This window comes from Harmonia axyridis, chromosome 6 (genome assembly GCF_914767665.1).
Source record: "Harmonia axyridis chromosome 6, icHarAxyr1.1, whole genome shotgun sequence".
NCBI classification, from domain to species: domain Eukaryota; kingdom Metazoa; phylum Arthropoda; class Insecta; order Coleoptera; family Coccinellidae; genus Harmonia; species Harmonia axyridis.
This window is the reverse complement of record NC_059506.1, coordinates 26,966,969-26,994,650: the sequence shown is the minus strand read 5'-3', so window position 1 is coordinate 26,994,650 and position 27,682 is coordinate 26,966,969. Positions and strand designations below refer to the sequence as shown.

Genomic DNA, 27,682 nt, shown 5'->3' with positions numbered 1-27,682 from the left:
TCTGTGTTCACAATAATTTTTGACAAGTCTCACCAAATTTCAAAATGATTAACATCAAATATCCCATGCTCTTGATATAAAAAAAACCATGAAGTTCACCAAAAAAATTCAACCACACTCAAACCTTGACCTCATATGCCTTTCACACAAGACCGACAAAAGTCATGTATCGCAATGGAACGATGAATGTTGTCCAAGATGGAAAATCAAGAAAAAAAATCCTGACGACACTTGCTTACCAACTTTGAGAATAACCGAAACTCATCCTATTTGGGAATGCAGGGTACCAGAACCAAATAAATCTTGTGGAGGTACAAACAGAGATTTGGACCCAAGATGCATGCCCATAGTTGGAGGCTATGATCATCCACATGTTGTTTTCTTTGACGACTATACTTATATTGTTAAGATAGAGTTCCCTGAAATGTACTAGTTTAGTGTGGCAATTGATCAATAACATTAGAGCATTGGAAATTTGTAATTTTCATTTCATCATTGGAATTTACTCGGAAAAATTAGTAGATAACAGAGTACTGAAATACTAGGTGTGCCACCATTAGCACAAAATAACAAGAACAAGACATCAATCGAAAGACGTAAACTCAAAGAAAGAATCGAAAAAAATAATATACAATTTGTGTCATTGTTAACCAATCTTCAGTGTAGCGTAACACAATGTGCAATTTAGCTTTAAGATTCATGGAGACAAAACTGGCTTCTTCAGAGGGTTTGGAAAAATCTCCTCACCAAGATTGTTCCCTAGAAAGCACATGTCTGTTTAGTCGTTGAATAGAATTTTAAAATTACCGGTACAAATTATTATGATTACATGAATGAGAAAAGCGTTCTGCATGTCATAAACATTGACATACGTCAAACCCAAATATTCCTCAAAAACTAACTCGCATCCTATGGGCTCATATATAACAACAATATTCAAAAGATTGTTCCACTTTCCAATACAAAGGAAACCTATATGTTATTACAGACAAGAGGACTTCTCCTCCACAGGTACTTCAGATTTAGGCTCCCAGACTAGTACTTGAAAACCTTTTACTTCTATTTAGGAGTGCCCTTGTTACGTTCTAAACTGAAAAAGAAAGCCTCAATGAAGAGGACTGATTTGGACGATTTTCAAATGAAGTTTTATTCGAATCTGTTGAGGGAAAGGAGGTTGAACAGGGAACAAAAGGGAAGATCCTCCAGCATGAAGCAATCTGTTAGAGATTATCCAGGTTGGGATGAAACAACCCTGTCCAATATTCACAGCTTGTTCCTATTGTTCAATAACAGAGAAAACGGAATGTTGAACTTCATTAACTTGTGAGTAGTTTATTGAAAGTTTAAAATTCATTCTTAGAATAATACCTCTGGGTTTTCTTCATTTAGTTCAGCAATTTTAGAGAGTTTGGGTGATACAAACACTTATGAGGAAAAGAGGAAACATTTTGATCTTGCTGATTCGGACAAAGATGGATGGTTAAGTTATGATGATTTTGTAAAGGTAGGAGCCTATAACATTATTATTAAATCTCATATCAAAAATCTCAATTTGCTCTCCCCTTTTTCTGTAGAAATAATTTCATAAGATTTTTAAGAAATAATTCAATAATTCAAATGATGTCGACACTGGTAGTAAAAATAAGTCAGAAGTGTATACTATTTCTACAAAATGGTGCTAGATTGAGTACAAGGGTAAGGCAAGAACCATCAAATCGATGAAATAAACTAATTGTTTTTTATGAACTACTGAAATATCTAAAGAAGATTAGTAATTGATGATTCTATCACTGAAATTCAATGCCACATGGTGTATATATTCAAGTTATATCTTTATCTATTGTTGAACGTTTGAAAATTTCGGTAATCTACTTTAGGATTCATCAAGCCCAGTAGCTTGATATTTCAACCAACCACTCGACTTGTCAAATGATTCTGTGTAAGTACCTACGTTTCGTGCATTACGAGCAGACTATAGTCGACATAATCTGAGCGTACAATTGGCAAGACAGTGAAAAAAATTCGAAGAGACTAAATGCACGTTCGACCAAAACTAATAGATGTAAATGAAAGTGTTGATCCAAATTTATACATTTTTTACGCGCACTCAATTTGGGCCCCTCTTAGGGCACGTTTGACGAATTTTTCTTCTCGAGTTGAAATTCCATGCTTTTAAATTCAATTTATACAAGAACCAAAGCAGGGTAAATCCGTTTTTCTTCAGCGATGAAGCACATTTTCACTCGGTGGCTATGTAAACAAGCAAAATTGTCGCAGTGAATTGGGGCAGTGAAAATCCCCATATAACTGCTGAGAAAGGATTGCATCTACGAAAAATCCCTGTATGAAAGTTGAAGAAAATAGTTTTGTGCAAACTCTTGCAAAAAAAGTACTGAATTGATTATAACATTATGATTGCCTCGTTTAACAATAAAGTATTTAAATCAGCCCGAGATGCTCACGATGCAATGGTAATAGATTATCTATATAGTAGAGAACAGCAACGAATCTAATGTTCAGGTAAATTTTAAAAAAGTCATAAATTTTCATGTCAAAAAATTTTCTTTCGATTGTCATGAAATCATCTCGTCTATTAACAATGTCCTGAGGAAAATTACTACTGATAACTGACCCTGCAATTGAAAAAGTAATCCGTGCAATTTTCTATTTTTTTTTTCATAACGTTCAATTCGAGTGCACTATTGTAATGTCAAACACTCAAACGGTATTGGCTTTGCTATGACCAGTTTTTGAGATACACTGGGTAATACTTAAGTTGGGCCATGACAATTTTTCCATTAGGCTGCTGCATAGTACTTCAGGCCAATTTTCATGAATCACCCTGTATCTCCGAAACTAAAAGTCTTAGGATACACAACAAGCTACTTTTCTGAAAGGCCTGAATGACCTGCATTCACCACTAGGCTATGGCCAACCACTCATGTTACAGTAAAACCTTGTATATCTCAATATTAACAAACAACGATTTTTTAAGCCTTTTCTTTTATCATTCCAGTTGATGTTCTATATGAACCCCATCGATCCCGACACTCAAGAAATAACTGGGGTGGCGAGGCTCTGCAGAGAAACAGCTGATAATATTAAATTTGTGACGTCACTAAGAGTTGGTGAGCAGTTGGAATATGGCCTTTTTTGATGTTTTTAAGGTTTGGTTAATAAAAAATAAGTAACACTGAATTTTCATACGATTTATTAGTCAGATTCGATTCTCATGATCCTCAGTCTACCTTGATCCACCATGATGCAAGCTGCATCGTTCATACCTCCGCAGTATTTCGATGAAGAGAAGACGGTCAGAAGCTTGCCTTTTTGAAGGACCTGCAGAAATTATTGGATTATCTATGATATTCATGCTGTTAGTCGTACACCTAGTTATAGAAACGTTCATTAAAATTTAATGGCGTCATTACAATTTTAATCCTCCAATACGAGGAGCCTATTGGCTAGCTGTGCCGTTTAATGGAGGATTAATTTTAAGGAGGCATTCAATTTCGATGAACGTTCCTGCAACTGGGTGTCACTTGAAAAATTTCGAAATCCAGTGACGTACCCAGACATAAGTCTTGGGAGGGTGGAGCGTATAAAGATTTATACACAAAAAAAAATAGGTTATTCGTTCACAATGTACAGGGTGGGGAAATAAGCGAGGTAAGCGAGTATATCTCAGGATCCACTCATCGTAGAGACTTGCGGTAAAAGATTTTACTACTAAAGTGTACAAGAAAACACATTGGTAATAGTTTTAAAGTTCATACCTCTACCGCTAGGGGGCGTAATAGCTATCGTCGAGTAGAAAAATGTATTTTACTCGAAAATATTTCATATCAAGTTGAAAAAAAAATATCATCACTGTAATCCTTGGAAAATTTTGTATCTTTTCAAATTGTCACTTTCGATTATACGACATCAAATGAGGTTAGGGTAAAGGGAGAAATCCAACTGATTTAAATGTAACTTAAGTTTGTCTCAACATTTTTGCGCAAATTAGATCTCGTTTAAGAGATGACATCTTGTTGATTAAAGAAAAAATATACTCATGATAAATTTGTTTGAGCTGCTTCCGATAGGAGGCGCTAGGACAGAAGTTCATTGTTTTGTTCCTTTTTCTCCGAAATTTCAAATGTAATGATATAATTTTCTCAACAAAAATAGAAATTTAATTTAATTTGTATGGAAAAACCTGAAGGTCGCAAAGCGATAGCTTCAGATGTTCTGGAGTTATGGCCGAAAGAAAATATTCTTCAGCAGATGCACTGAAAAACCAAATTGTGGTTTGAGGTTCTATGGCCACGCATCCCAGAATTCAAGAAAAACGAATAGGAAATTCCAATTCATTGTTTTAAATGTTCAAACTGTCTTCCGTCTTGTTGCACACCATGATCCTATCACAGGAGAAATTATTTATATTTATTTTTATTGTATGGAAAAACTTTTACCGATGAGTGGATCCTGAAGAAGTTGACCAAAGAAGTTTGCTTACTCATAATAAGATTTTGATTAGTTTTGAGACCATGCAACACACATTGAAAGTTAAACACGAAATATAACATAGAATATAAAATAAAAATTTCACGTCAAACTAATCATCAAAATAAACTAAACCTACTGACCTATCTTTGTGAGTGGAGTTGTTTACCTCCTCATTTTCGATTATAATAAGTTCAGAAGATATGACATTTCAAGAAGCTGCGATAGTAGATTAATATCTGCCAAAACTACTGCAATTGTTCTTTGTTGCAACCAGGTTGATTAGAATTAGTCAATAAAGAAGAAACGAAACTGAAAATAAGGCCACGTTCTTAATATCGGATAAAGAAACCATAATTTCCCCAAAGCTATATAAAAACACGATACAAAACTTTTATGTCAGCATCTGACTAAAGCAGCGCTATTATCCATCATTGCGAGTTTGGTTGAAACCTGAATAGAAAAGGAAATATATATATTTACGCTGAATCCTGCCGGTGACACCTCATGTGCTCGAATAAGATGAGTGAATCCATTAGATCTCAGGAATCTATCCAGCGCCTCTGCGCTGAACATGTGAGCTGTTCCTCTCCTTTTATTCACAGCAAATCCTTCATTCGCTGATAGCTCTAATTCCATAGCGTCCGTTACAACTCTCGACCTAAAGAAATAAATCCCAATGATGAATTTTTCGGTCCTCAGTTTAGTTGGATCTTTCCTCAGAGCAATTACATAGATAGAGGGAGCTTATGTCATTTTCAGTGACCAAATTTTGTCCCCAACATGAAATATCAAATTTGGCATGAAGCGCGCGAAAATGAAAACATATCAGTGTTATTCCACCAAATTCGAGAGTTTATCCACAAAGAACGCACTTCTTATGTCTCATAGTGAATCAACGTTTCGTATTAACTCAAAATATATTGAAATAAATACCTAAATATATCAGAAATTCAGAAAACAAACTTCAAGCGATTCAACCGATGACACTAGGAGAAAATAATAAATATTCTGATTATTATTAATTCGACAATTAGAAAAAATATTGGATTCCAAATATTCCAATCTGCATATTCAATAGGGAATCACTATAAATATATGGTTATACATTTATGATTCAAATTAATTGCGTTCGATAACGATTGCTTATGATCGTTTGGTTTTAACAACTCATAATACACTCCGCCAAGCTGGTCCCACCAAATACGGATCATGACCTTGGAACCGTGATTATTCAGTTTGGCCGTCGACGTGAAAGCATGGCCGGGATATTCCCATGTTTTTCTTTGCTTGGGATTATCATAATGAACCCATTTTTCGTCCCCAGTCACAATGCGATGCAAAAATCACTTCCGTTTTTGCCTTGCAAGAAGCTGTTCTCAAGTAAACAAACGCCGTTCAACATCTCTCGGCTTCAACTCGTACGGCACCCAATTTCCTTGTTTCTGAATCATTCCCATGGCTTTCAGGCTTTTTGAAAAGGATTGTTGCGTCGCTCCTAATGATACTAACAAAACTTGTTACGTTTGACACGAGTCTTGATCAAGTAATGCCTCCAATTCTGCATCTACGCAAACGTCAAAATCGCCGTTCTTAAAGCGTTGAAACCATTATTGGCACGTTGTTTCCTTAATAGCGGCCTCACCGTAGATATTTGAGAACATTCGAGGAGCTTCAACCACAGATTTCTTCATATTGAAGCAGAAAATTAAAACCTCCCGCAGGACTAATATTTCGATGGCGTTATGTTTACAAGTACCTAAGCGTATTGTATGACATCTACGATCTATTTATTTCGACTACCACTTACCGCTTCAGCCATCTATTGCAAAACAGCTAAAGCAAAGTTGTACACCTAATAATATAAACTTCCTCTTGAAACACATTTTATCTATAAATTCGAAAATATAGCTCAAAAAAATAACCCATAAATCTTCAAATGGGATACCTTATGGGATCGTTCCACATGATTTCCCATGCCAAGGCACTCTGTTCGTCTGGTTGATTCAAAGGCATTGGAATTTCGTTAATGCAGGACACAACAGGACACAACCAAGGTGGGGGTATACCTCCGTGGCAACAAAATATCTAGAATTCAAGATGCAAGACATTGGGCCATAACTAGATCAGTTTCTTACCGAATTGTCAATAATGGCCGCTACTGGAAGATGATCAAAGGTGAGGTTAACTGCACTCCAAACTTCGGCACCCAATCTATCGCCAAATTTATTTTGGCATTCACTAGAAATAGTTTATCTATTAGTAAAAACGATACTTTTCCGGGAGACAATGTAAATTGTTAACTGAGGCCAACAAACATTGAAGTTGGGGAATCGAATTTATGGATAAAATCATTAAATTACAGTTCTCTGTTCAAATTCCAATATCCCAGAATATTCTTCACTTACGTGTAGAAGGTGAACATTTTCTGGACCTCTCTTATCTCATGATTTCCCCTCACCAACTTGATCTTTTCAGGGTTCTGTACTTTGTAACTGAACAAATACGATATTACTTCTATACTAGATGAACCACGATCTACATAGTCTCCCAAAAAGAGAAGATTGCTTGGACATAGCACTGGACCCACATGCCACAAAATACTCTCGAAATGAAGAAGATCGTTGAAGTTTCCATGGAGATCTCCTGAAGTCGAGAATTTTACCTTAACAAAAATTGGGATCTCTACTGTAACATATCGCATAGACTTAGCTGGGTTGAATACCTAGGAACTGTTGTAAGTTTGAATCACCCACCTAACACATACACAGGAGAAGACACTTGCAATAATCTTGGTTCGTTCTTGAGGATCTCTGTTGTGAGTTTGGAGACGGTTATCAGTCTTTTGGCAAACAGTCCGCTGTCTATGTTGCCCCAAGTGAACTGCATACCCTTTTTCTGAGCCTTATTTTGCTTATTCACCAAGTTCATGTACCTTAGGGATTTTATGAGCTCGTTTGTAATTGAGTCTTGACTAAACTGATCTATAGACACCTTCCTCTTCACATCATCCACTATTGGTCGCTCTATGCTGGAGGGAGTCACAGCTGTGGAACGAAAAATTAAAGACCACATATTTTGAACTACCAATGTTTGTTCAAATAGCGTAAGATCAATGAGGTAGCCGAAGCACTACTACGCTTTGCTAAAAATTTTAGTTACCTACATTACTCGTAATACTCTGATATTGAAGTAATGAAATCTGAAAACAGTTGAACTTACCCAACACCTTTTTCACAACTAAAAAATCATTAAAACCAACGCATTTCTACATGAACGATTTATATATCTTGAAAACAATCATAATCATTATCATCATCATCCTAAGATACATTTCATTTAAAAAAATATTAAATAGCTAGATGATCCCAAGAGCATTTTGATTTGTGTATGAATGAATATATATTTATTTGCGAATTTGAGGACTCAACTTTTATGTATTTTACCATTTGAAAATGGACTAGTTTATTGATGTTGATAATACTATATTCGACACGATAGAATTAAAATATAGAGCAAAACTGATAAGTCAGTGAAAAAAATTTTGAAAATCCATCAATAAATGACTGAGAAATAGATTATTTAAATTTACGTATTTTAGCGCGGATTGCTTTGGTCTCCGACACGTCTGTGACGTCACGGCACTGGCCTGTGATCGCTACACCATAAATTACGTTTAAATACTTAGCCGCGCTGTTTGTAGTTGTACAGTGTAGTTTTAACTCGAGTTTTGTTTTTATATCACCATAATGGAAGAAGGCTTCGTGAAAGGACAAAGTGACAATTTGCCTAGAATAGATATATTTGCAGTGATGGAGTTTTTTTCTTCGAATCCATCTTATGTCAGTGCTGAAATAAAAGGAGTTGAACATTTCAAGTAAGAATCTACTTTTGAGTTTGCTTCATCGTGGTTCAACTTATAACGATGATTTATTTAAAAAACGTTTCATAAACAGTTTGTAGTTGAGTACTGGTTGTTGAAGTCTATCAATGGCAAAACATATTTATGTGAGGAGTAAAAAGTAAAAAGAGAAAAAAGTAATTTATATGTATGTATATAGTAAGTTATTTCAGCCATCGTGTAACGAACAAAACACGACACGAACGTGTGATTGTCTGATTGTACACCAATGAATTCGTAAGCTCTGCGAATACCAGTCGTCTAGTGTGTGACGTCACGACACTTACACGTACTATGAAATTATTCTTCCAAGCGCAACTTCAAAGTCCCATAACTTTTTCATTTCTAGAGATATTTCAATGATTTTTCCACATTTTTGTTTCATTTTACTTAAATTTTTAGAATAAATCCTTAACAAAAAAATGAAAACTAGTCCATTTGGCATAAAGTGAGGTTTCACTGATTAGGATATTAACTGTAGTAAGTATTATTGAAATTGAATACTGACCATCAAGAGTTGCTAATTTATCGATGTTCATAGTTCCAGCAGTGTAGATTTTGACTGAATGAGATCCAAGTTCATATTTTATGGTACCCGCCGTTCTCGTATGTCCACTTCTGGTACCTATTGAATTCAAAAGTTCTGAATTTTCCCTCATATAAATTGAACTTTCCTTTTTTTTATTCTCGTTTAATGAATTAGATTGACTTATTCTCGAAGATATTGACTAAGATGCATAGAATTCCTGGTGTGTGTACTGATTCGAATTTGTTTCAGACTTTCTGAGATATCCACCTGTTACTTTGGTGTTCTGCTTCACCAGAGATCTGCCTGGCGCCGTTTAACAATGTAAGACTGATTTTAGACTCTACGAACTTTCACAATAAATTACAAATCAGTCCTTATCGAATTATTAATAAAATGAATGGAATATAATGACAGAGTATAGAAAATTGTTACGAGCATAGAACATAAAATATTATTGTTCTATACTCAAAGGTCACGAGAGCTGAGAATCGAGAGAAATGTCAAATATAAACGATGTATGCGCCATCTGAAAAAGACGCGATCTTCGAAATCAACTAGGTATATAGTTTTACAGGTATAAGTAGACACACCAGGTTTTCTATGGAGCTTATCAGTGGCGTACCCAAGAGGGGGGGATAAGAGGGATATATCCCCCCCCCCAGAAGGAATATCCATTATATGTAACAACCTTATATATCACAATCTTATTATGAGGAAGCAAAATTATTTGGAAAACTTCGTCAATAGAAGGAAAAATTGAATTTTTTTTTCTTTATCCCCCCCCCAAGGCTTATATCTGGGTACGCCACTGCAGCTTATTATTGACTAAGTATGAATCTGCTAATCATAAAATTTCTATCATTTGAAATTACAGAAATCGAGAGCTATTTGTGTTATGTTTGTAAATCCAAGATCCATAGTTACCTGAAAAATTATACTAAGATGTCTACGTACTTTCGGAAGGAGCAACATTCACTGATGGTTTGACCCTTGCCTTCCTCATTTCCGTCTGCATTTGTCTTGCCTCTCTATCACTGAAAGACAAAATTCCTGATAAAATGAAAGACATCATCGCCAAGATTCAAATGCAACAAACATTGAAAATTCTGTGACATTATTGCAACCATCAACCGATAGTCCACTTGAGAATTGTTGCAAAACATATACTATGAATTAGAGAGCTTTTTATCAACCATTTCTCGAGCGATCATGGGAAATAATCGTCAAAAACCTTGGCCCCCTAGGTTTCTCAAGAAATAAACAATTTATGTTCTGAAAATGGGATGAATATTTTCTTCCATTTCAACTACAATATATGTATTTTATAGAAAATCTTTGTTTGTTACTCTCTGCTTCTCGGGAATCAGAAGGCCAACACACTTTCCACAAAAAGAGCAGAAACTCCTTCATCGGCCCGGAACCTTTCTGTGGTGTAGACAAATGCACCTACAAGAAAGAGTTTCAGGAAAAAGAGGTAACCGAAAGAGAAAATCTCTGGCGGAATCTTCCTGGTCTAGATCACTCCAAAAAGTTTCTTCGAAACTTTGACTCTACAAGATCCAATAAGTATCTGGATCTTAGTAAGAATAAGCTACACGTCCTCACTGGATTCCTCACAGGGCATTGCCGCCTCAGGAAACACCTCATGAGAATGGGTCTAACAGAAAATGACGAATGCAGATTCTGTGGGGAGGAGTAAGATACTCCGGATCACCTGGTGACGGAATGCCTCACCATCGCTAGCCAACGCAAAACCTGCCTTGGACACGAAATTTATAATAATAATAATAATAAAGTTTATTTGACTTTAAAAACAAAATGAACACTTTAAATAAATTTTACAAATAAACTTAAATAAAGAGACAGAGGCTCACTTCTAAGAAGCTCACCTGTTAGTCTCACAACAGAAATACTATTCAAAGACAGCCACTACAAAATGGAAACAAAAATAAAAAAATTCTCTGGTTCAAATGGACACCATATACATCGAAACTTAAACAAATCAGGATACATCGTGTGTAACTGCACAACATACGCACTTAAGTCAACTTTGGCAATATTTGTCACTTTAGGGAATGTTAACATGAATAGTAATACATTAATAAATGTCACTTTAGGGAATTTGTCACTTCAGAAAACGAATAGCAAACAGATCTTTTATATTTTATTTTCGTCATATTCTGTTGTTAATAACGTTATGTATAGTTTTTCTATTCAAACCGAGTAGCCACCGAATCACTTCCTTCTTGAATCTCACAGGGTTTCTCAAAGCTCTCAACGTAATTGGGATTGTTCCATATATTTTGGGAGCTAAATATGTGCAAGATCTCTGACCTATCGTTTTCTTCGTTTTACTCTCTTTATAGTGGTCGAGTTTGTGTCTAGTGGAGTAGTTATGATCGATTTGCCGAAGTTCAATTTTTCTTCTTTTTATGAGTGCTGCAATCTTCATGAAATACAGTTGCCTCAAATCCAGCACATGTGCGACTCTGTATATCTCGTCACTAGGAAACAGCATTCTATGACCGCAAATTATCTTCAGTATACATTTCTGAACGATATTCAATCTTTCTATATGCACATCATATGCTGCCCCCCAGCCCGAAATACCATATGTCAACAGCGACTGCACCAAGCCAAAATAAACCATCTTTAGATATTTCAGATTGAGTTGCTTTTTGAGACGTTTGAATCTATGTAATAAGCCTCGCAGTTTCTTTGCTAGTTGTTCGCAGTGATACTCCCATCTCATATGTCTATCTACGGTGATCCCAAGGTACTTGACGAATCCATCTCTGCTCTCCAGTATGGTTGTTCCATTTCTCGCTTTTATTGGCCCTATGTTTGGTAGACCATTTTCATAGGATGTAAATGGTAGATAGCAAGATTTTTCCATATTGAGGGTTAACTTATTGTAGCTCAACCAATCTGAGATACTCTGTAAATCCTTTTCTGCTTTTAATTTAAGTTGTTCCCAAGATTCTGCTTCATAAGAAATCGAAAGGTCATCAGCAAAACTAACGATACTTCCCAAGATGTTCATGTTCAGGAGGTCATTTACATAGAGCAGAAACAACAATGGTCCAAGGACCGTTCCCTGAGGGACTCCGTATCTCACTTCCTGTTCTTCACTCTTCTCTCCATCAACGGACACACATTGCTTCCTCATTGTCAGATAACTCCTCAGCAAACTCAGAGCCGTTCCCCTGATTCCATAGTCATGCATTTTTCCAAGAAGTACTCTGTGGTCAACCGTATCGAATGCTTTCGACAAATCGAGGAATATGGACATAGTAGGTTTTTTTTTGTCTAATCCGTTAAAGATGAACGTGGTCATTTCCCTTATTGCATCCTCTGTCGATTTTCCCTCCATGAACCCATACTGTCGCTCTGACAATAGACGATGTTTGTCAATGAATTTCTGGAGTCTTACTTTCATAATTTTTTCCATTACCTTCGAGAGATTTGATATCAAGGATATAGAAGTGAAGAATTAGCCTTCTTGAAGCTATCCCAGATATTGGAGTTCATCAGAACTTTGGAACTGGAAGGCGAGCTATAGATCACGTTATGGAGAGAATAACTCTGATGTGAGGCACAATAGACCATTAGGTCGCAGTGAAATGTAACCTCCTTAATTAAATCTAAATCTAAGTGATGAGATAGTGAAGATTCCACACACAGAAAATTGTCCAAGGCCAAGACATTTGACGATGTTTGTACATCATACTTGAGTCATCTCGAATACAAAATATACAATCTTCAAAATGAAACCACACGAACACATTGTGTTCAATTCCATCACTATTTTAATTCTCGGAGGACTATTGGTCCAGCCAGTATCTAAACAACTAGGATTCTAATAAATTCTCACAACTCACTTGGCTTCTTTGAGATAAGATATGATACCTATTGGCGATCTGAAGATCATCGACGTATTCTTGATTTTACTCTCGTGAACAGCTTTGACGAATACTTGAGTGGATAAGGCTGTAGTTTCTGGAACCTGTAATGACCTAAAATAGGAATAAATTCCTTGACCTCCACCTATGAAACCTCTCTCACCTGTAGAAATCAGTAAGATCCTTTTGCAAAGCGGTTTGCTCAATGGGATGCTTCATTGATTTCCTTATAGAGAGGAAGATTTGCTTCAGTTCATCTGGCTTGAGCAGACTGTCGTTGTCCTTGTCGTAAAATCGGAATAGGAATTTGGACCTCATCTCGCCTGCATTGCCAGAAGGACTTTCTATGTTTGGTTCTACCGCTGCAGCTATGTAGAGGAATTCCCTGAATGAAAGGCCAAATCTACCTTGGACGTCCGCTGCCCTTTGTGAAATAAAATTGGAGGTATCAGCATTATGAATCACATCAATTAATTTATTTCTTTACTAAAAAATACATCCAACAGGCCAAAGCTCAATTATAAGTTTATATAATTATGAACAAAAGATGTGCTATCGAGACAATAAAAGAAAAATATATCTACATTTCTCAAAATATAGGGTGTTTTTTTTCGGGGTATATAACTTTAAGTTGGCATTACTATTCAAGATGGCGACCGATTTAACAGCTGTCAAGTGATTTATTCTGATTCATTGATTCAATTTACATTTAAAAATTAAATTCTAGTACTTCAGAACTCTGAAACATCCTGAATTCGAGTTGAAAAAATAATTTCTGTTGAGTTGAATGGAAGTTGGTATATCCAGACAGCTTAACACTTCCCCAACCCTCTGCATCATATGGTAGCCTGATACGTTTTGAAATAGTTAGGTGCAAAAAGGGTTGTGAGTGAGAGTTTCGTTCTCGTAGAAAACCGACAGAGAAGCTCTTGTTGTGTGTGGGTTTTTTAGAAAAAAACAAACTTCTCAAATCTGTATTTTATATTTATGCCATAGTATAAGGAAAGATTCTTTATACTATGTTTATACTGAAATTATCCGATCTTATTTCAACCCAATTTGTTTGAAAATATTTTTTTCAATAGAAGCAGTGAGTGTGTTAGAGAACAAAAAGTTTTTGTTGATAGTTTTTGATGATAGCCTTATCAAACCTCAGTTGGAGTTAAGTGATTAGGAGACCATAGTCGTTTACAGGTAGAAATATTTCATTGATCTGAGTTGATTTGAAGGTAATGGAATGAAAAAGAATAAAATTGATCAGTGCATGTGATTTTGACATGAATTTATTTTCTGCCTTTCATGATTCTCAGATTTTTCTATCCTTTTTAATAACATCCAACTCAAATGTGTCTACTATGGAACCCTCTAGAATAACATCAAATACTGCAACTTGTTCAGATCATAACGGGTGTTTTTTTTTCGAGGTATATAACTTTAAGTTGGCATTACTGTTCAAGATGGCGACTGAATTAACAGTGATTTATTCTCAGTTTGGTTTGGCAATTCATCATGCATAGACTCACACCTGAACAACGCTTGCAAAAAGTGCTATTTTATTTCGAAAATAATGGTTCTGAGCGGAATAAGTATCGCGCACTACGTCCATTTTATTTTGTTTAGCGATGAAGTGCACTACTGGTTGAATGGCTACGTCAACAAACAACACTGCCGCATTTGGAGTGAAGCTAATCCTCAAGTGTATGTCGAAACACCGTTACATCCAGAAAAACTGACTGTTTGGTGCGCTTTATGGGCTGGTGGAATCATTGGTCCGTACTTCTTCAAAAAGGATGATGGCCAAAACGTTACAGTCAATGGTGATCGGTATAGAGCCATGATTACTAACTTGTTCATTCTTGAATTGAACAACCATGATGTCCAAGAGCTGTGGTTCCAACAAGACGGCGCAACATGTCACACAGCTCGTGCCACAATCGATTTATTGAAAGACACGTTTGGTGACCGCCTAATTTCACGTTTCGGACCTGTGAATTGGCCTCCAAGATCTTGTGATTTAACACCGCTAGACTACTTTCTGTGGGGATAATCCACAAACCCTTGACCATTTGGAAGACAACATTCGCCGTGTTATTTCCGATATACGGCCACAAATGTTGGAAAAATCACCGAAAATTGGACGTCCAGATTGGACTACATCCGAGGCAGCCGTGGCGGTCATATGCAGGAAATCATATTTAAAATGTAATGCTGCCACAAGAATATCTTGCGGATAAATAAAATTCATGTCAATCGAATAATCCATCGTTGTTTTATTGCAATTTAATGTTATATAGCTCTAAAAAAACACCCTCTACATCCAACAGGCCAAAGCTCAATTATAAGTCTATATAATTATGAACTAAAAAGTGCTATCGAGACAATGAAAGAAAAATATATCTACTTTTCTCAAAATATTGTAGCTTCTACACATTGTTGCAAGTGGAGTATAAAAGTAATGATGCATATGTATATTATTGTGTAAAATATTTCTTCTAGAAATATTGTTTGAAAAAAATAGGATGAAAGTATGGAAAAAGCAATAGGTATAAAGGCGATTACATAGGTCGACCAAATGGAAAGATCATAAGCTAATAGATGTAGAAATTTCAACTGAAAGTATACAGAAAATCGAAAATTTAGAAAGAGTAAATGTTCTTCGGATCTCAGAGTTTACAAACAATGGTATCGTAGTATTAGTCGTTGTCGTAAAAAAAAAAACTACAATTTGGTGTTCGCTTCATTTTCACTCACTAGAAGTAAAATAAGGAAGTTGGAACTCGAAATTAGGGAGAAAACGGTAAAAATTGTATCTCAATCCAAGAATCGTTATATCACATTCGTCACAGACCCTTCAAATGGAAACGTTTTTCAGAGATCGAGTTCTGATCTGCATTGAGAACAGTGAGTTCTGTCTGTATTGAGAAGAAGTAGCAGCCTCGAGAAAATTGTCGATATTTTTTTGAAAATTTCAGATTTATACTTACTTATGAACTGATAGCTCAACTGCAAGAATTTTCGTTATCTACGTAATAGAATCAATCAATAAAAAGGTACGATATTCCCATGAAGGAACTTTTAATTTTTTTAATTTTCTAAGGTCTAGGTGAATTTTTGGTCTTAATATAAATTCCATATTTTTACCTAAATAGATCCATCTGATCACCTCTTGTCCATCCCAAATTAGAAAAGAACTTGCAAAAACTCTGTAGACCCATATAGAATGAAGGAAAACACCCTAGTAGGAATTCCCTGTACAAATTCGCCTGTACTGAAAATAGATTCAATGCTTATTAAGACAATACTATATATAATTTTATGTGTTTGAGAAACGCAACACTAAGAACTGATGAGTTGTTTTCATCCAACGAGTGTCTGATCAGAAAACTTTCACGCCCTATTACTGCTACCAAGTATTTGCAGAGTAAACAAACAACTACAAACATTATGGACCGAAAAGATTAAAAATAACATAAAACTTTACCAAACAGAGACGGGAATGTCAAATGAACCGTTTATATAAGTTTAAATCATTGTTTTTTACAGCTTTGAATGTTCTTCAGTGATTATTCAAATTGGCACTAGATGAAATACGTGAATAATAATCTCAACACTAGCAATATCTTTTTTGGTTTCAAGAGAAAAACTATGACGATAGGTGTGATACCTAGGTACTATGCATTCTCGTAATTCTCTCCTAAGAAACTCATCTTTCAAATCAAGTTATTTTCGGTTTTGGAATACGATATTTTCTCGAGAGACCGAGATTGGCCATACTTCTGTTTCCTTCTGTAGGTGGCACTGTATAGTCCATATCAGTAAATAAACACAGTGGCGACAATTCATTCAAATTTAAACTGAAACTGCTTAACCATATGGCTTTACCATAGAACTTAAGATTACGATTGACTGAACTGAACTGACACTTTGTCAAAATTAAAATGATTGGGACTAATAGTATTTGATTGTATACAGGGTGGCCATTTGAAAACGAAACAGACGAGATTACAGACGAAATAAAGTTTTTCGATAAAAATGCTCGGACAGGTCGATTTCTGTTTCGAGGGGGACAACTTAAGATGTAGGTTACGGACGCATAGCGCTTCAACCCTTGCTACTACAACCCTCACCCCCAAATTTTGAATAGGGAAGATGGGGTGAGTGATACCTCAATTTAAAGGTATTTTTATACTGATTTCAGCACAGTAATTGTTTTTTCATTTTATGCATTAGTTCTCGAAATATTCATGCGTTAGTTAGTTAGGAAGGAAGCCACAGTCATGGTTGTTTTGAAGCTCAAAATGTCGATTTTTCACAAAACACTACAAGTGCCATGAAAACACCACTTCATTTTCAAATACTTCGTTAAGAATATTTCGAGAACTAATGCATAAAATGAAAAAACAATTACTGTGCTGAAATCAGTATAAAAATACCTTTCAAATGAGGTATCACTCACCCCATCTTCCCTATTCAAAATTTGGGGGTGAGGGTTGTAGTAGCAAGGGTTGAAGCGCTATGCGTCCGTAACCTACATCTTAAGTTGTCCCCCTCGAAACAGAAATCGACCTGTCCGAGCATTTCTATCGAAAAACTTTATTTCGTCTGTAATCTCGTCTGTTTCGTTTTCAAATGGCCACCCTGTATAGAACAAAATGATTCAACTGGAAAACACTACAGTGGAAATGGGCCGCCTAACATTTTGAATAAATCCCAAAAATCAGGTTAACGAAGAATGTAAACAAAAAGCCGCCATATTTAGGCTCAGTCGATCAAAAACAAGACCACACGTGTCGCCACTGTGGAAACAATGTGGAAATCAACTGAAGTTTGGTCAATTCACAACAAAAGTTGTGTCAGATCTAAATATTTATCATGGGTTGATTAACACGCAAATATTTCCAGACATCTAATTAGTTAATCTAGTCTTAACTATTGAATTATCTCGGAAACCTACCCTGTTTCGTGAAGGGTGTCGTCAGTACGAGGCTTTCACCAGCGTTACTGGCATTATTAATTATAACACTATCAATCATCTCCGTGAAGTTGCTCACGCTCAGCACAGCATCACTTTTGAACACTTCGGGTATGATGAACATGGTTTTGTTCTTCCAGCTCATAATCATCTCGAACAATTCTGGACTTCGCATATTATTCATGGAGAAAATTCGAAACAGATCGTGATCGAGAATCCAGTTGATTTTTCCACGGAACTAAAAAAAATTTTTTCGTCAACTGAAAATTTTTATTATCATTTTTGGTTTACAACATTTCAAATATGAATTGTTGAAGGAATAAATTATAGCTATCGCTGTGCATGGTACATTGTTCATTGAGTTTCTTGACAGAAGTATAACCACCAACATTGTATCGATTGAGTGCTGAAGTTAATAAAAAATGCTATTTCGCCCAGACAATGATCCTTATTACAAACTGATGAAAACCATGTTTAAATTGAACGAATTGCGTTTCTAACTACTTGACCATCCGGCTTCTCTTCCAGATATGGCCCCAATGATTACTCGTTTTCTACTGACCTAACACAAATACTCCAAGGAAAGAAATTTGTCTTTAATGAAGGAGTGATTGCCGAGCTTGAAGGCCATTTCGAAAGCAGAGACGAATATTTTTACAGAAAGGGTATTGAGTTAGAGAGCTGGAGTAGATGTTTCACTCTTGAACGTGACTACAGACATCTTAAAAAGTTTTGGCCCCTCTTGGTTTCTCAAGAAATAAACAATCTCTATTCTGGAAATGAGATAAATATTTTCCTCTATTTCAACTGCAAGGTATTTGATAGAAAATCTTTGTTTGTTACTCTTTGCTTCATGCAGGAAGAAACAAAATAGGAAAAATGAGAAAAAGTCTAAATTAAGCGATTATTTATTTTTGATTTATTATAGTTATTCCACAACTGAATCCAAATTCAATAGTCCGTATTACCATCTGTTCTGATCAATACGCCTAGGCATTCCACAAATCAAGTCATCACTGAAATTTTCAGGCATATCATTTCGTTCTTACTGAAGGGCTAAAGTCAATTCCCGAAAAGTTAAAGGTGGGTTTCGGCGATTGGATATTGCTCTCCCTAAGTGATCCCATACGTGCTCGATTGGATTAATTTCTGGTAAGTTTGCTGCCTGTTCATTCTCCGGATATTTTTCTCTTGAAAAATGTTTTAAAACCTCCGTGTGCGGTGTGTTGGGAGTTATCATCCTGAAAAATGGCATTATCCCCAAATTCGTTGCGCAAAGGAACAGTAATTGGTTCAATGATGTTTTCTACGTCGATGTTAGTTCAACAATAATAAGAGGGGCACGGCGACCGAACATTATACCTCCTAGCACATTATTGATACGCCTTGAAAGGGCACTACTTGCCGGGCAAAATTGAGTAGTTCTAGTCTGCCTGGACCTCTCCAAATCTTTTCTCGTCGACTATCACTTTGTAAACCGCATTATGACTCGCCCGAAAAAAAGTACGTTGCGCCATTGTGGTAAAAGCCAGTCTTGGTGGTGTTCTGCCCTTTGCCGACAAGTAGCTCTATGTCCTAGGATAGGTACTCTTGAAGGTCTTCTTGCCCTTAAATTTGAGGAATGCAACCGTCTCTTTAAGGCACTGGTTGAGACTACCCGTCAATAGATCCTCAAAAAATGACTTCCAAGGGCTGTTACAGATACCTGTTGATACCTTCATTACCTTGGAGTAAAATTTGCGATATAATGGTCATCCCTTGGAGATGTTACTCTGGGTCGACCAGGCATTGGTCTCCGGGCAACGTTTCCGGTTTCCAGGAAAAGGGCCACTCTGAAACTCTTTGAAGTGCGTGGAATATTCAAACGTTGCGCAATCTGGTGGTTCGACAAAGCTTTTTGATTTAGGGCTACTATTCTTGCCAGAGAAATTGGTTCTCCCGGTATTTTTCACGGAATATTCCCAATATAACTCTCTCTCTCGTTATTCGCTCAAAACTGATTGACTTTGAATGAACCTGTATTCTCCCGAACAAGAAATATTTTTGCTGGTTTATTATTTTCATTTATGTGATTCTATAGTGAAGATTCGACACACAAAAAATTGTAAAGTTGAGAGTTGATATGGGGGGCCGAGACTTTTGACGATGTAGGTATATTGACTAATGAAGTTGAATGTTGAAGAAAAAAATGTGTTTTTAGTGATTAGTCTCAGGACTCATTTAGTGGAGGTTCAAATCAGTGGTTAATTCGAATTTCAGGCATTGTAGACGCTAGTGAACATGTTACATAGTCACAAGACAGAACATATTCACCAATTGGATCCACAAATGAAAAGAAGTGCACTCTGAAGGAAACTGAGACACAAAATCATGGAAACTCACTTTCCATAAAAACATCTATCGTTTCTCACCTTTCCTGACGTCTGTTTGGAACGTTTTTTATGTTCTTGATCAACTTTCACAGCAAATACATAATGAGATATATGGGATTGCGTATTCGGCAACCAGAATCTGTAAATGCGCAACAAACAGTCGCAAACTATAGAGGTCCCAAAAATCTGAAATGGCTCTCATGAGAAACTTTAAAAATTAAAGTCAACTATCCACCTCGATAATGTCGTTGACCAGTTGCTTCGATAACGAAGATCCAACTTGAATTCTAGATGATGGGATCCAATATTCTGAAGATGGAGAATCCTGTGTGAACATGTAAGAGTTATCACTTGGACTGAAGGCTAGGATAGAAACCGCATCTGAGAAATCACTGGACGTTTTGAATAAAGCCATTATTAAAACCAGATGAGGATAAACTTATAGAGAAATTCACGTCAGACAAACATACGTAATCATTTTTGACAATTATAATAAAAAATAAAATGAATTGTATCATTCCACTGAATTGAATTTGCAGTCATAGATTTTCAAAGATTTCTTATTAATCTTTTTGCTCATTATATTGAAATGATTTTGTTCACGAATAATATAAAGGGTAATTATTTAAGAACTTGAGAATTTGAGAATAATTCGAGACAGAAATATTGAAGGAATGATCTTGTTATTAATATAATAATCTGGTAGGTAATTACATGGCATCAGTCCAATATTACAATACTTTCAAGAAAAGAAGCACCTATCCATCAGAGAATACTAACGTTACCAAACTGATACCTATCAGTAGCGGAGCTACTTACGCCACTGATCTTTCTGCTGAAAGCGTCCAATAAAGTGATAATATGTACAGTGACTCAATAAACCACAGTGCCGACAAGTATGATCCCGATTTTGATTGGCTGAGCCTAAATATGGCGGCTTTTTGTTAAAATTCTCCATTTACCTGATTTTTGAGATTTATTCAAAATGTAAGGCCTGTTTCATTCAGTCACTGTAGTATTCTTCAGTTAAAGAAGTTCGTTCTATAGGTATTCAATCAAATACTATCAAGCCCAATAATTTTGATGTTGACATGTGTCAGTTCAGTTCAGTCAATTGTATTCTTAAGTTTTGTGGTTCTATGTCCTCATTCGCCATTTTTAGACTCAATTTGAACGAATTGCCGCCACTGCCCAGTGCCCACTATGTATAATTAAGTCACTAAAGTAATATGATACTGGCGGTGTCATCTGTGTCTGACTGAATCCCGGGACTTATTGAGTGACGTGTTTGCTATAACTAGGAAAACAACTACAGTTGGGAAGTTCTAATAGCGCTAAGAAGATTTTTTTCTTAAAAAAATTATGAACATTTAATCTTGAGAAACTGTTTTTCAAACATAAGGATTATGACGGGTAGAAACCATAAAATCAATGAAAAAATAATGTATTCATGAAAAGTTAGAAATAATAAATTAATAGATAAGTATAATGCAGAATATATTCAAATGGATTGCTCTCTTCTCTTGAAACCAAACCAAAACCCTTTTCCTGGGATCACATGTGAAGTATTCTTGCTCAGTTGACAAGGAATTGCTGTTTTCGCCACAGGTATGATTTCAAATTCACTCAGAAGCTCATAAAATAAGATTTTGACGGTTTGAAGAACAAATCTGTATCCCATGCAGCCTCTGGGGCCAATACCAAAGGGTAAATAGGTACCAGGTTTTATGTTTTTCTTATTTTCAGGAGAAAATCGTTCTGGTATGAATTTTTCTGGTTCGGGCCAATATTGGCTATCATGGTGAAGGGCATATATTGGAAACCAAATATCATGACCAGCTTCGATTGTGAAAGACTTCTCTGGATATTCTTCATTTTTTATTGTGAAAGATTTGGTGCAACGTCTGTCGTTTCGGCAAAAAGGAGGGTATTTTCTCATAGTTTCTGAAAAAAATCATATTCTTCATGAAAAAAAATAAAAATTTGCACTTATGATAATTCATTCATTACAATCAAAGTTTTCTACAACATGCAAGTGAGGTGTGAGCAAATGATAATATAATTAAATCGAAATTTAGTCGGATGTTTACCTGATATGATCATATGTAAATGAGAAAGTTCATTCAGATCTTCATAATTTATTTTCTCAGTTTTCTTCCTTAAACTATCAATTTCTTCCAACAGTTTTTTCTGTATGTCTGGATTCACAGCCAGTTCATAGGTCATGAAACATAAAAGAGACGTGGTGGTAGAGAATCCAGCGAAGAAAAAGACCATAGCATTCGCTGCTATATCGTCTACTGTTAAATCTATCTTTTTTTTCGATGCGCTCGCATTCAGTTCATATATTAGAAAGCGTGAATCGTTTTTGTCTTTGTCTTGATTACTTGGAGATTCATTTCTGGCTTCCATCAGTAGAGTTATCATATCTGGTCTTTTTACGTTATTTTTATCTCGAAATTCTACATTTTCTTTGATGACATCTCTGAAGAATCGTGTACAGTCATCGCCAAACCTGGTAACTTTTATCACCTAAAATATTATTTTCGAAGATTAACAATCAATTGAGAAAAAATTTGTTGGACAGTGAACCTCTGATTCTTTTGATGATTTTTGATGAACAAAATTGAAGATCTATGATTCGGAGATGATAGCTAGTTCAAAAAAATGATTGAATGATTTGCATGAAATTTAGTAGAAGAAAAAGTCAGTTGCTATACTCCATTGATACTCCTAGGATACGATCCGAGAAATTTTAGAACAAAATATCATATAAACATATGAAAAGAAACATTTCTCGGAAACTTGACAATACATATATTGCTACAATGATGCTGAATACTATATTTTTCACCGCAAATTCATAGCACTCACAGTTTCGGAGATACGTAGGTATATTTTAAATTTTCATTCAGATTTCGAATTTATTGGTGACAGGTTCAGTTAGGCTAGGTAAGGTTATGTTCACTAAAAAACTCTACATTGAAAATTTTATATTTTTATTGAAAGAGGAAAATATAAAACCATAGTGCAAAATTTGTATTGCTCCTGGTTTCTTAAAGAAAATTTTTCTGAAATAGTGATAACTGGTGATACTATGGGTTTCCAATAGTGATGATACCTTGTAAAAGAGGAAAAATAGACACAATATTTACAAATCCAAACATACCTTACTCATCCAAGGAAATACCCTTAGCAAAGAAGACTTGACATGCCGCCAAAAACTCATATCATAACTCGCCTGTAAACCTTTCACATAAAATTCATTATCTGGATCAATCATAGAGTTACACTGATATCCAAAGCAAGTGGAGGCAATAACATCACTGATATATCTACTGAAAGATTCTCTGATTTCTGTCTCAACAATCTCTTCATTTTTAAGCAGGAAATACTGAACGAAATTCTTGGCGCATTGCTCCATCAAAACGAACATAACCCTCATTTTATTGCTAGTGAACGATGGGCTCAGAGAAGATCTCATTTCTTTCCATTTGTTACCTGAATCAAGAAAAAGAATAGAAGCATAGAAAAAAAATTGGCTAAAAGAAATAAACTGAAGAGAGATAATAGCAAACCTTTCAAATTGGCTACATTTTTGTTCCATAAAGGATCAACATCTGATGGAATTGTTGGTCTATGGTCTGTAAAATGTTCGAACTTTTTTATCAATACTTCTTGTAACAGATCTGGGTCCTTGATGATAACTATAGGCGTGAGGAAATCATAAACACCAATGTATCTGAAATATCATTAATTTCATTATCCTACTTTTTTTGTTATTTCCAAACAATATAAAAACCAAAGAAAGGAAGGAAGCACTGACGTGGATTCATGAGCTTTCGAACACTTATTCGTTCGTAAGTCAACATAACTGTACAGGGTGTTCCTAAATTGAACGTACAAACGAAAAGGGAAGATTCCTTGAGTGAGTTTAAGAAAAAAAAGTCCCATAAACATGGGGTCGCAAACGTTTCGTTTTCGAGATACAGAGTGTTGAAGTTTTAATTTTTTTCAAGTTTTTTTTCTCATAGTATCTACACTTCACAAGATATTCAACTGAAATTTGGCATAGATATTACATTTGAGAGTTCTCACCACGTGACATGGCAATTTCGATAGAAGATCTACAGGGTGATATTTTTTCTGGAACACTGCCACCTGTTCTTTTGGCTTCCTATCATAGTTAGGAGAATTTCGAGAGAATCGTTCAAACTTTTTTTTCTCGAAATCGTTGGTAGATACGACAAAACTACAAGAGACCGAAAAGTTTAGTATAGTATACAAAGCTTCTTTTTACATTTTTTCAAATTAACAGTTGCTCACCAAAAAAAAGTTCTGCAGAAGAACAGGTGGCAGTGTTCCAGAAAAAATATCACCCTGTAGATCTCCTATCGAAATTGCCATGTCACGTGGTGAGAATTCACAAATGTAATATCTATGCCAAATTTCAGTTGAATATCTTGTGAAGTGTAGATACTATGAGAAAAAAACTTGAAAAAAATTCAAACTTCAACACGAAACGTTTGCGACCCCATGTTTATGGGACTTTTTTTTCTTAAACTCACTTAAGGAATTTTCCTTTTTCGTTTGTACGTTCAATTTAGGAACACCCTGTATATATGTGAAGGGTGTAATTGACGCATGCATGAACTAGCGCTCAAAAGCTTCACACCTTACGCCAGTCCTCATTTTTACTTTTTTTTATATTCCACTTGAATTTTTCATGATTTTGAAATCATGCCAATAAGCATGAAATTTTGAAAGGGGCTTGAAACTGTTATTTTTTACATGCACACAACATTTCAACTCGGATCTGTTATCGCCGATTTTTTTTTCGATATTCTTTCTGAATTTTTTTTGGTTACGATGACTTTATCAACAGAAAATGTTGCACACAGCTTGAAATGGTTTTTGGATATAAAAAACATACCAAATCTCAAGCGAATAAAATATATAATCACAGATTTACTATTCAGTATTTATTTATTATTTCTTTTCGAATAATTTTCTTAGATTGTTTATGGTTCTGCTGATGTGATTAGCTTGAAATTCTGCACGTAGCTTGAAATTGTTATTTCATATGTACTAAATTCCTTTAACCTTTTGCACTAAATACCTTAAAATAACCTTAAAATGGTTATTCCATATATACAAATTTCAACCGGATCGAATTTGGAATCACGGAAGTATTCACTATTTTTATTTACTATTTATGATTTGAGACTGTTCGTAGCTCAAAATTTAAAAAATTTAGGCATAATTCATATGTAGCTACCTTTCCTTCTTGTGTTTATCATATAAATATTGAAAAATTTCTATATTGGAAGCTTGATGCGTCAATAATTTCCAATTTAATCCAAATACTGGAACAGCCAAGTCCTGAACAACACCTTTCTCTTTCCAATATGTATATTTCTTCTTCAAAAACACAAAAACAACCAATAAAACTGCACAAAATAATAACCAAAACATATTGGATAATAATAACACACGATAATTTTATAGATCTATCTGGGGAAGAATTACACGATTGATGAAGATGTATCTTGACAAATAACATATAATCGTCTGATAAGACACAATATAAATCGAATAAATAATTGGAATTACGATTGTACTTTACTGTTTCCGATATTGAAACAATTCGAAGAAATGAGTTCCTGACCCTTTATGTAATTTCCAGTTTTTTGTGTGAATTTCGATAATAAAATAAAAATACCGATCTATTTACATTCGGCGATTCTCCTTCAATCTTTCATATACAAAAAAATATAAATATGTGAGTTCCTATATCCTAACAGTGATTATCTTTTTTTTTTATTTTTGTATGAATCTTCTTATCGATTCATTATTACGTAATGTATATTGATATGGCTATTAGTGACTGATTTGTCATAGCAGGATTACTCTTTCATCATTTCATCAATTATTATGATCCTTTCACATATGTTCCTCATATATAATTATGGGAAACATAATATTGAAGCAAATGGAAACTTTATTTAGTTTCTAACAATGAATTGATTATCAATTCAGAATACCAGAGTCATAGGTATACAGGGTGATTCACCGGGATGGTCTATAAGACGTTTATAGAAAACCAATAATAATTTTGAGCTGAAAATTTGCATATTGGGATTTGAGAAAATGATCTTTCACCCTAAAATATTTTCAGATCTCTACAACTCCCGGTTATACCGGAAACAGGCTGCTACTTCCTTATTTCAAATGGCACACCCAGTATATTATTTCATCATTAGATAGCTTTTTTGATGCCAATTTCGGCTTCGGCAATATGTCATATCTTGGGTGAGAAATCAACGGTTCATGAGTTATTGGGATTCTCATGAAAAAATGGTGGAGATGAGGACTCACATTTTTTGAATATTTCAGCAGAAAAAGCGTTTTTCGAGAAAATATTTTTCTTTTTCGATTTTGCAAATACGTAGTATTATAAGACTGTTTGCGGTTTGAACCAAAAATGTACAGGGTATCCCATCTGGATCTTCGACGCAATTTCAATTTCTTCTGAATATCCTCTGGCAACCTTACCCCATGTAACTAAATTGTTTCAAATTGTTGTAACTCCTTAACGAAAGCGAATCAGAAGTTCATAGGAGAAAAATTCTTCAGAATGAGCAAAACTCTCATCTGTCAAAGTTTGACTTAGATCTTTTAGAACATTCTGTATACAACTCCTACACACAAATAATCCAAAATGAAACCCTTAAATGGTTGAATAATACGTTTTGTCGAGCAGTGATTCAGTGATTCACAGGGATGGCCTATTAGACCTTCATTAGTCTAATAGGCCATCCCGGTGAATCACCCTGTATAGTATTGGAAATATCTGTGAATAACGAGATAAACAGATTTCTAATTTATGATATTTATGAAAAGCATAACGCACACTTCATTAGGCAAAGTGGCATTCTGTTCAGTTGACTGAATTTTATAATATGTTATATTTCAAGTCATTCCAAACAAAAAGTTCAAAAGGCAAAAATTTTATATTGGTTAGTTTTGACACTAGAAGCCCTTGAAAACTCTCATTTGTTCTCCATTGTTAAACAATAGGAAATGATATCCTGGATAATCATCACTATTCTGAGTAATCAAGATAATATGGAAAGTCATTAATTTGAAATACTATATTTAAAAATTTTTCTTGGGGTTGTTACATTTGGACCATTATACAGTGTGTTCCAGTTCCAGCTAATTACAATTTTTTAAGTTCAATAATCCGAAAATGGTTACAAATCGCCTTAGAGATCTACAATCAAAAAATGTTTTTGAATCCTATTTTATACCTTATTCTACATCACATTCGAAAAAATATACCGAATATTCCTCTCAAAAGAAAGCGAAAGTTTTCGATTGCAGATCGCCAAGGCGATTTTTGATTATTTTCGAATAATTGAACTTTAAAAATTGTAAGTAGCTAGAACATACTGTATAATTGACCAAATGCGACAACACCAAAGATCCATGTTTTTAATAGTATCTCATATCAAT

At 35.1% G+C, this 27,682-nt stretch overlaps 3 protein-coding genes across 3 annotated transcripts; 1 reads left to right on the top strand and 2 right to left on the bottom strand.

Moving 5' to 3' along the window:
- Window positions 1–3,198, top strand: LOC123682634. The gene is made up of 4 exons (XM_045621374.1): window positions 1–1,011; window positions 1,068–1,323; window positions 1,390–1,504; window positions 3,017–3,198. The coding sequence occupies exons 1-4, from the start codon at window positions 912–914 to the stop codon at window positions 3,155–3,157; spliced, it is 612 nt and encodes a 203-aa protein (XP_045477330.1). The 5' UTR covers window positions 1–911; the 3' UTR covers window positions 3,158–3,198.
- On the bottom strand, window positions 3,195–20,669 carry LOC123682633 (serine/threonine-protein phosphatase PPQ-like). The gene is made up of 14 exons (XM_045621373.1): window positions 20,400–20,669; window positions 20,204–20,350; window positions 17,775–18,030; window positions 15,962–16,088; window positions 12,984–13,244; window positions 12,800–12,934; window positions 9,873–9,952; window positions 8,898–9,014; window positions 7,245–7,535; window positions 6,897–7,134; window positions 6,627–6,729; window positions 6,437–6,576; window positions 4,972–5,149; window positions 3,195–3,339 (listed from the first exon to the last, which is right to left on the bottom strand). Exons 1-14 carry the CDS (start codon window positions 20,577–20,579, stop codon window positions 3,214–3,216), a joined length of 2,379 nt encoding a protein of 792 aa, XP_045477329.1. The 5' UTR covers window positions 20,580–20,669; the 3' UTR covers window positions 3,195–3,213.
- Window positions 20,670–21,592: 923 nt separating this feature from the next.
- Window positions 21,593–25,748, bottom strand: LOC123682632 (cytochrome P450 9e2-like). The gene is made up of 5 exons (XM_045621371.1): window positions 25,443–25,748; window positions 23,743–23,906; window positions 23,334–23,665; window positions 22,255–22,696; window positions 21,593–22,108 (listed from the first exon to the last, which is right to left on the bottom strand). Exons 1-5 carry the CDS (start codon window positions 25,637–25,639, stop codon window positions 21,666–21,668), a joined length of 1,578 nt encoding a protein of 525 aa, XP_045477327.1. The 5' UTR covers window positions 25,640–25,748; the 3' UTR covers window positions 21,593–21,665.
- Between the last annotated feature and the right edge of the window lie 1,934 nt (window positions 25,749–27,682).